The sequence below is a fragment of the Dendrobium catenatum genome, unplaced genomic scaffold, assembly GCF_001605985.2.
Source record: "Dendrobium catenatum unplaced genomic scaffold, ASM160598v2 fragScaff_scaffold_1451, whole genome shotgun sequence".
Lineage (NCBI taxonomy): Eukaryota > Viridiplantae > Streptophyta > Magnoliopsida > Asparagales > Orchidaceae > Dendrobium > Dendrobium catenatum.
The window spans coordinates 63,508-73,705 of record NW_021319913.1 but is presented as its reverse complement, the minus strand read 5'-3'; the positions used below and the strand labels follow the sequence as shown (position 1 = coordinate 73,705).

At 34.9% G+C, this 10,198-nt stretch overlaps 1 protein-coding gene across 1 annotated transcript in view; it reads right to left on the bottom strand.

Annotated features, from left to right (window-relative positions):
* Positions 1-4,117: 4,117 nt before the first annotated feature.
* LOC110106306 (sister chromatid cohesion protein PDS5 homolog A) overlaps positions 4,118-10,198 on the bottom strand; it is a 47,563-nt gene continuing 41,482 nt past the window's right edge. Inside the window, exons 32-33 of the mRNA XM_020836167.2 lie at positions 4,694-4,839; positions 4,118-4,601 (exon numbers count right to left, since the gene is read on the bottom strand). Of these exons, the coding sequence (XP_020691826.1) occupies positions 4,566-4,601; positions 4,694-4,839 (182 nt within the window). The 3' untranslated portion in view covers positions 4,118-4,565. The remainder of the gene's footprint in view (positions 4,602-4,693; positions 4,840-10,198) is intronic.

Below are 10,198 nucleotides of genomic sequence, written 5' to 3'. Positions count from 1 at the left end.
TATGGTGTCGTTAGATTCGTCTCTTCGAAACATTCAATTTTACTATTAGTTTATTGAAATCGGAGTTCAGATGCTCTAGATTTAATTTTGAAAGTTTCCAACTAAGATTGCCTTGAGATTCATGCAGGTGATTTTTTTGTGACCTATCAATATTTATTCTACAGTAAGCTTGATCTGTAATAATAAATATCGTCTAAAAAGCACTGATGTGGAACTAAAACTTGATGTCTGAATCATTTGGAAATATGAAAATAACTGAGAGCTTTATAAGTCATGTATACAATAGCCTTTAGCTGAATCATCCAAGCAACAACATCCAGGTTGCCAATAAGTCGAGTTCAGGTCTATTTTTTTTACTCATTTACTAACCAGGTCAAATTTATCTTAAATGGATCAAAGTTAGACCAATTTCCATCCATATCAAAATTCAACATGTTAACCCATTTTGACACGTTTATTAAATAATTATTGATACGGCATCACAAAATTAGCTTGATCGGGCACGAATCTCGAGGCAACAGCTATTTGAAAACTTCAAAAATTAAATTTGAAAGGTCTCGAACTCCGATTTCAGCGAGCTTATGGTCAAACTGAGCGTCTCGGAAATACGAACCCAACGACACCAAATTCAACCCAATCCGATCCCAAATGGGTCCGAATCAAGGACCCGAAGCGCTGTTGGAAGGTTCAAACCGCAATTTGAGTTATCAAACAGTCTCCGATTTTGATGAGCTTATACTCGAATCGAATGACTCGACGAGAAAAATCTAACGAGCCCAAGATCGCCAAATTACGACATCATTAAGGCCTCCAAATGTCCAAAGAACGGTGCACGATCGAAGGGTTCAATATCGGCCGTCCGTTCAAACCACTCCCTATTCGCCCCTGATCTCACACCTATTTACTAGCCATGCCACCCCAGAAAAACTATAAATAGAGCACTCATTCTTCACAAAGGGGACTCAAGTGAAGAAAGAGAGAGAGAAGAAGAGAAGCAGGAAGAGAAGGAAGAAGCTCCTCGACCACCGCCGGAACTCTTCCCGCCGCCTGAAGATGCCGGAACTCTGCCGGATTTTTGGGAAACGCCGTGAATTTGCAGAACTTTGTAACTTTGTAAGAAGTTGATTGTAAATTGATCGTCTTGATTTGTAAGACGGATCAACCTTGGTACTTCAAACAAACACTAGTGAAACTTTACAACTGGGCTAGGCCCTATGGTTTTTCCCCTTTTTGGGTTTTCCACGTAAAAACCTTGGTGTTCATTTCTCTTTTCTGTTTGTGTGCTGAATACTCGTACAATGTTCGGACTCGAATTTACAAACTCTACCACCGCGTATATTCAAGCACGCAACAATTATAATTTTGAAAATCCTAAAATACTTTTGTCTTTCTCATATTCTTTAGACAGACAATCCACTTCTCTTGTTGATGCCTTCATAACATAAAAATAATAATAAAAAAAAACTCTTAAAATTTTTAGGTAAGGTTTAAAAACTCATAATACCTAAAATTAATTATTATCAAGAGCAAGAAAATTAATGTTTCATTCTATAATTATATTTCTTATCAAATAAAAAATAAAATCCTTTAAATAAATTTTAACAAAGTATTTTTGAGAGTAAGATTTTAGATTTTAAGATTTTGTCAGTACATGAGGATTTCAATATTATATGGGAAAAAGTGGCTTGTGATATTAAGAATATTGCAAAAGATGTGCTTAGAGTTTCGAAGGTCAAAACTCTTAATAATAAAAATAGTTGGTGGTACAATTCAAATGTGCAAGAAAAGATAAAAAATAAGAAGATTTGTTATAAAAATTGATTTAGATGTAAAAATTTTGATAATTGGGAAAACTATAAAGAGGCTCGTAAGGAATCTAAAAAATCTATTTGCGATGCAAAGAGCTTAGCTTTTAATAATTTATATAATAGACTAGATACTAAGGAAGGAGAAATATATATGTATAAGTTAGCCAAACAAAGAGATAGAAGTAGTAAAAATTTAGTTCAAGTGAAGTGTATTAAGGATGAAGATCAAAAAGTACTTTTCTTAGAAGATGATGTTCAACAAAGGTGAATGAGGTATTTTGCTAAACTTTTTAATGAAGAATGTCAAAATACGATTGACTTTAGTGACTTTATCATCCTAAATGAAAGTAAAGATTTTTATTTTTATCGAGGTTTAAGTAAAACCGAAGTTAGAGAGGCTTTAAAGAAAATGAAGTGTGGAAAAGCTGTTGGACCTGATGATATTCCAATAGAGATGTGGAAATATGCTTAGGAAAAGAAGGAATTTTTTGGCTTACTAAACTTTTTAATACTGTTTTGAAGACTAAAAAAATGACAGATCAGTGGAGAATGAGTGTGTTAATTCATATTTTTAAGAATAAGAATGATGCACAAGAGTGTGTGAATTATTGAGGAATTAAGTTAATGTGTCACACTTTAAAATTATAGGAGCGAGTTATGGAGCGTAGGTTGCGGCGTGATACTAATGTTTCTCAAAATCAATTTGAATTCATGCCGGATAGGTTTACTATGGAAGCTATACATTTATTGAGAGGTTTGATGGAGATATATAGAGAGAATAAGGAGGATCTACATATGATATTTATTGATTTAGAGAAAACATATGATAAAGTTCCAAGAGAAGTGCCATGGAAAGTTCTTGAAAAGAAAGGAGTTAATAATATTTATATTCAAATCATTAAAGATATGTCTGCAGGAGCTATTACTTGTGTTCAAACATAAGGTCGTTTAATGAAGTATTTTCCTATTTCGATTGGATTACATCAAGGATCAGCCTTAAGTCCATACCTTTTTGCTTTAGTCATGGATGTTCTCACTAGACACTTACAAGAGGATGTACCTTGGTGTATGTTATTTGCTGATGATATTCTTCTTGTTGATAAGACTAGATAGTGAGTTGAAGGTAAACTTGAATTATGGAGGTCAACTTTAGAGTGAAGGTTTTCATTTGAGTAGATCTAAAACTGAATATATAGAGTGTAATTTTAGTAGCAATAGACTTAGTGAGGGGATTGTGACTTTGGACGATCAAGCCATTAATAAGAGTACACGTTTTAGATATCTTGGATCTATTGTTTAGAGTAATGATGAAATTGATGGGGATATTATCAATAAAATTCAAGTTGGATGGTTAAAGTGGAGGAATGCATCGGGTTTATTGTGCGATAGAAAAGTCCCCCTCAAACTTAAAGAAAAATTCAATAAGATGATTGTGAGACCTGAAATGCTTTATGGTGCCGAATTGGCCATTAAAAAAGAAGCATAATACTAAGTTAAGTGTTTCAGAGACGAGGATGCTTAGGTGGATGAGTGACTTGACCCTTAGAGATATAATACGAAATGAGCATATACCTGAAAAGGTTGGAGTAGCTCCAATGGAAGATAAGATTAGAGAAAGTCGCTTTAGATGATTTGGTCACATTAAAAGAAGGCCTTTCGATGACCCGATTAAAAAAGTAAGGTATTAGATTTGACTTATGTTAAAAAAGGTAGAGGTAGACCTAAAAAGACTTGGTTAGAAAATACTAGAAATGATATTTTTTTATTAGATTTAAATGAGAATTTGACTTTTAACCGTACACAATGACGAAAAAGGATTCATGTAGCTAACCCCACATAGTGGGACAAAAGCTTGATGTTGTTGTTGTTGTATATAAATTTTAAACTCACAACTTTTTCATAAATTGCATTAATTATTAATGAAGTGAATCATATGTTGATATTAACATATATCATGTACTTAAAATATATAAAAATTGAAATGAATACATCCTTATAAATCAATATGAAAAGAAACATATTCATCATATTGATCAATACTTCTAAAAACAAAAGGACTGATCAATATTCAAAGCCAATAAATAGCACAAATCCAAATCTAAGGCTTCGTTTGAAACAACTTTCTTATCCCTTCTCAAAACAACTTTCTAGTACTAAAAAATAGCTTTAAGAAGCAATAAAAGAGTTGTCCCAAACGAAACTTAAATTTATAATTGAGCAACTAATCACAAGTGATTGATTGAGTACACAAACATAACAGAAATGGAGAAGAAGCAACAATTTAACAGCCTTGCAAGTAAGACTGATCATACAATAAAGGGAATGATTTTAAGTTATTTTGAAATACTTCTCAAAAGTGTATTAATACAAACTAATTGGCTCAGTTTATCAGATGAGAATACAGCTTTGCACCCAAAGTTTTATCCCCAAATACAGAGAGCAGCCTGTGCTGATAAACTAGCCTGGCTATTTTCAATCCTAAGACTTTCCCTCATTTGGCCAGGAAAACAATCCACATCTATAACAAATTCACCTAACCATGTAAACAGATTTACTCGTTCAGTACAAGAAAAATGAATCTGCTAGACTAAATGCTGATGCTGTTAAACCAGCCACAAAAGATCAAAGCTAACAAGAAGACTAGAACGCCTAAGCTTCTGCAGTGATTGAAAACCTGTAAGGTGACTAGTTGTGAAGAAACCACCATTGCAATACTTAGAGCAGATACTGAAGAAAGAAGTGAAAAAGATCATTTTCTCAGCCAGTTTTGGCAGCACGTTGTCTCCATGAACTCTGAAAAATTTGCAATGAGAATTTAGAATGAGGAGAGTTACCAGAAGCAAGGAAATATTGTACTTGTAAACATGGAGGTTGAGATGGTTTACAAGGGGCTCGTCGTCTGAATCTTCCATGGTTTTCGGACTGGAAGTATCGTCGCCTTTTTCGGGTAACTCTTTGGACACATCTGATGTGTTCACTTTGGTTTCATCGGCTATTTTTACTGGAGTTGAAGATTCTTTTGCTTCAAATTCTTCAAGGAAAAAAAAAAGGAATTAGATGTCTTCAAAATTATGCAGGTTCCCTACGCTATAATCAGGAAATATCAATACTTTAATCCAGCTTTGATTCATGATTGGGCCAAAAGCATAATGCAGCAATGAGTTGAAAATTATAAAGAGAGGGCATCACTTAATTACCATAGAATGCGAACAAAAGCCGGTTTAGATTCTAACTAAACAGTAGACAAATTTTAAGAAAACAGATGATTCCAAGGGAGGTTTGTATGGTTTTTCATTCTTGAATCCCTCTAGAATCAGCAAGAAACAGCACATACTACTGTGGTTTCGTTTGGGACGGCTTTCTTATTGCTTCTTAAAACAGCTTTTTTATACAATTTTTTTTACAAGAAAGCTGCTTTAAGAAGTAGTAAGAAAGCCGCTAATCTAAATACTAGCTGCCTTTATGCATCCACAAGTAGAAAAACATGTCCGCGCTAGCCTTCTACAAGATCCTTCCTCTTTCCTTTGGGTCCTTTAAAAAAACCTAAAAATACTATCCTCTTCAGGAGTAACAAGGCAAGATAAAACTTTACACAAGGGATCCAAAGATAAAGAATAGGTTCCTAAAAAAAAAAAAAAACTGCTATCTTAAAAAGGTTTTCTTGAATACCCCTATCAAATGTGAAAAAATATCCAACTACCTCCAACATAAATTATCGTTAACAAATCGTCACAATACTTTAATATGCAAACTAATTGAAGGACGTTTTGGATATGGATGAAGTTGTATAAAAAAGCTGCATGAACCCTTTACAAGGGCCATAACCACATTTTCCTCCTGTCTCTCTCCTATATGATAGAGAGATTATTACATGCGGATGCCGAATGCGTCTGGAGGCCAATCAGGAGCCGCCACATCACACAATGCCCTATGCATTGAGTGACGTGGCGGCTCTTGATTGGAGTTTGGACGCGTTTGGCGTCCGCACATAATAAATTTTCCATATGATGGCCCATTTTAAAAATAACATTTAAATGAATGCACAGGGCAATAATTTTTCCATATGATGGCCGCACGTAAAAATTATGCAGACCAATAAATCGACTTTAAATGAATCTTTTATTAATATTATATTAGAAAAATATTGACATAGTTAAAGTATTTTCAGGATTAATTATTATTATCACGAAACAATTAATTAAATTTTAGATTCTTTTGAATTTTTCTTGGAATCTATAGACTCCTTATTTGTAATCTTCTTTTACGTCATTTAACAGCAATTTTAAAATTCCTCAAACTCCCTTGAAAGAGGCCAACGTCTTTCTCTCTCCAAGTCCATTTGATCTCCAAGTTACCCAACCTTTCTACCTCTCCCTCTCTCTCTAGACTCTCCCTGTCAAAATTTTGGAATTAAATCCAGACAAATGAAGCAAATAAGGAAAAGAAGGAAGAAGGGATGGCAATCCAAGAAGAGGAAGCCATCATTCATTAATGATATGAATTTAATTATCAATAATTTGATCTATTATAATCTCTATTTGCTAGTATTCATCATGCCCTCTAAGTACATATCATAATCCTTACATTCATCAAGCTCTTCAAGAACAACCCTATCATTGATTGAAGCTTACAAGATCACATCAACCCAAGTCCCAAACCGACAGTTAGACCCATCTACACAATTACTTTGCTCAATATCCCCACTACCATTTTGTTTTAAGAGTATTGTGGGCTCCGAAAATTCGGCCCCGGCCTCCTCGCCGCGCTTTTCTTTTTATTTTCTTTTGCTTGAGCGAGGGAGTTTTAACTGATAAGTTCTGAGGTAAAATTTGGAAGGCAGATGAGTTTGTAGATAAGACACTACCCAGAGATTTCGCCCTCATTTTGCAAGGACTTTATGATCTGAGTTCTGGTTTCCTATAGGCGCAAGCCCCTATAGTTAATTACCCCTCTCGATCATGAGAGAGAACTTTCGATTACGGCTAGTCGTAAAAGAGGTCGAATAGGTTATAAACCTATCGTATAATAGCAATAATTTTAGGGTTTAAATTTTGAATTTGAAAGTTTGAAATTTGGAATTCAGAGTTTATCGCCATAAACTTAAAACTGGTGGTGGGAAGAATGAAGACGAGCCCGATCAAGATCCCATGGTTCTGTCATTCTGGGCTTTCATGTTCCCTGGTCTACTTAGTCAGAGGAGGTAGTCGACCCAACCTGACAGAAGGTACCTTGTCGGCAGCCATGGGTTACTTCGTCCAAGAATACCTTGTAGACCTGGATTCATAACTCAAGGGTTTGACGCCTCTAGGGAACATACGTGCTTTGGCCGTGATCATAATATAATGGCGCCATTTTGCGGCAAAACCACCCGATCAGAGGGCACATGCCACGTCCCTGTTGGCAAGAGACTATTTGATGATGAACCTTAGTGATACACCCGACATGCATTTCCTCTTTGTGAGCTGAGGTTAATTTCAAATTTATCACCCCTGTTGACCTCGATTTTGCCCGGATGTGGGCATGGTGGCTTGAGTTGACCAAGTCAACCTTTGACTTGGTCAACCCAAGCCTTAATGGGTCAAAATTGACCCACTAAAGAGCCCAAATCGAATCCAACCTCTTTCATGGCTCAATCCTTGGACTTCCTTGACCTATTTGACTGATTTGACCAAGTCCAACGTTGACTTGGTCAAACCAAGCCACTAATAGGTCATAATAACCTATTAGAGCCCATTAATAGCCCATTTAAGGCTCTAATCAATGCCCATTCGTTTTAAATTCACAACCACGGCCTAATCACTCAAATTTCCCTCCAAATCAACTGGTGATTCAATCTTAGCCGTTAAGATTAACCCCAAGGCTTAAATACCCAAAATTAGGTCATTAGAATGGATCTTTTGGCTCTTTCTCTCTCTCAAGGCGATCTCAGGTTCTGAGATTTTGTGAGAGTGCTCCCACATCCTTTCTCCATCGAATCCTGACGGACAAAGCTCGCCGGCGGCGAGATCCCGGCGAACCCGTGACCAATTTACTTTCAGGGATTCTTCCGGCCAATCGAGGCGGTTTCGGAGCTCGAGTTCAACAAGAGACTTGTTCTAGAGGAGTCCACGAGTCCAACGAGCCCAAGATCTCCCGAATCCACCGTGTGGATCGAGGTATATCGCAAACCCTAGTTAGAACACTTAGGGTTAAATAGAGTTATATATATCGTGTTTTAGATCAAAATAAAATTTCCCCACTGTTGCTCTTCATGCCTAAAACCTAGATCTAAAATTTTATGCGAGTTGGTTCAGCCGTTTGGGAGAACGAAGCAAGAATAGCTATAGGGTTTCGGATCAGGCGTTGCATGGCCTGCGGGATATCTGAACCGTTGATCCTAGGATCAACGGTTCGGATCGTTTTTTATTTTATTTAAATTATTATTTTTATATAATTATTATTATATTGTTATTTAATAGTTATTTATATTAATTATCATTAGTTTAAGTTATTATTTTACTGTTTAAGTTTTATTTTATAATCATTACTATTATTAATTATTTTTGAGATTATTTTTTAATTATATTTTACTATTTTCCAATAATTGTTTATTTGTAAATATCCTTTATTGACTTAAACTCCCAAAATTCGTATCGTTCTCGTTTTCGCTCCGTTTTTAACGCACAATACCTTGATATGAACGTATTTGGATTCTGCACATTCTGGAACCAGTTTTACTTGAAATTTTTGAGTCTGTAGGCAGTTATGTTCAAAACAGCAAAAACAACAATATTTAAAAATATTTAATTATCATATTTGAACTTTGAAATTGCATAACTTTCTTGTCTTAAGTCGGATTTTGATGCACAGCACCTTGTTTTGGGTGTATTTTGAATTCTGCACAGTTTAAGACTATTTTCAGATAAAAAGTATGTCTGTATTTTCTGTTATTACAAAAACAGTGAAACAGTATTATTTTTAAATATTCTTTTATTATGTTTTTACTTCGGAAATTCGTATCTTCGTCATTTTAAATCGGATTTTTGCGTATAATCCCTCGTTCTTTTCAGAAAAGCGAGCTTTATGCTTTGAAACTATTTCCAGCCCCTGATTTTGGCTGTTTTGACAGTTTTCTATCTTGGAGCACTATTTGGTTATTTAATTATTATTTACTTAATTAATATAATAGTATTTTTAGGATACAAACTATTTTTAAACCGTTTTGAGACCTCGATTGGGTGGTCAGTGGGTCTCCTATATATTTACTTATTACAAACTGATTTATTTTGAATTATCTTATTTTTCAAGAAAAATCTATATTTACATGATTATTTTAAATTATTTTGAAATTACTTATAATTAAATCTTAATTTTGGGAGATCCACTATTTCATGAAATTTTAGACATGGGTTCTTGATATGAAGAGCAATCATGGGGGAGTGGGTTAGTGAATGGTTGAGTCCCAACCATTCACTAATCCCTTCATTAGGTGTCTTTACTTCTTTATTGTTCGTAGTTTGCATGTGTAGGTCGCACCACGAGCACTTAGCTTAGGCTCTCCTAAATCTAAGGAGATGGTGTGTTTATTTCATTTTTGTACTCCCATGCATTTATTATTCTGAGGGTTAGTGTAAACTTCACATTAAACTCCTACAACGTAGTGACACCCTAAGGACAAAAATTAAGGATCTGTCTAGCAAACTTAGAAGTCTCATAGGAGCTAGGATAGATCACTGATTAACATGAAAACTTCAACACTTAAACTTCGTGACATTATAAGCCTTTCATAATTTCTTGAAAATTTTTAGGAGCTTTTAGAGCCCTTAATTAACCAACCATAATTAACCTGCTAAATAAGGCCCCTAGACCTTCCAAAAAAACACAATAAATACACCTTAGGTCAGAAAATTACCCATAATACCTTGAATTGACCAGAATCTGATCCTTGACCTTAGATAAACAGGGCTCCCTAGTTTGACTCTAGGTTGACCCATAATTTGACCATAGGTGGAATTTACCATTTTGCTCCTAATAAATCATTAAAAATTATTAAAAATCCCAAATTTTTCCCAAATACTTGGGATCACTTTCTCAGATCATTCCTGACCTTTGGGGGTGATTCCAATCAGTTTGGAGCTTGTTTGGGGCAAAACAGTAAAAAAGGCCCTTTCTTAGTTAATTTAGAAATTCCCTTAAATACCCTGAAATTAGGAAATCCATAACGAATTGTAGAAAACTCTAAATTAGGTAAACTCACTTGCATTAGACTCCAATTAGGATCTAGTATTTATTAAAAATATTAGGTTTCCAGAAAATGACCTAGATTAACAAGTCAACTTTTTGGTCAACCGTAGTTCATTTATGGCCCGAAACTTAGAAATTTCATAACTTTGCCTAGAAAACTCCGATTT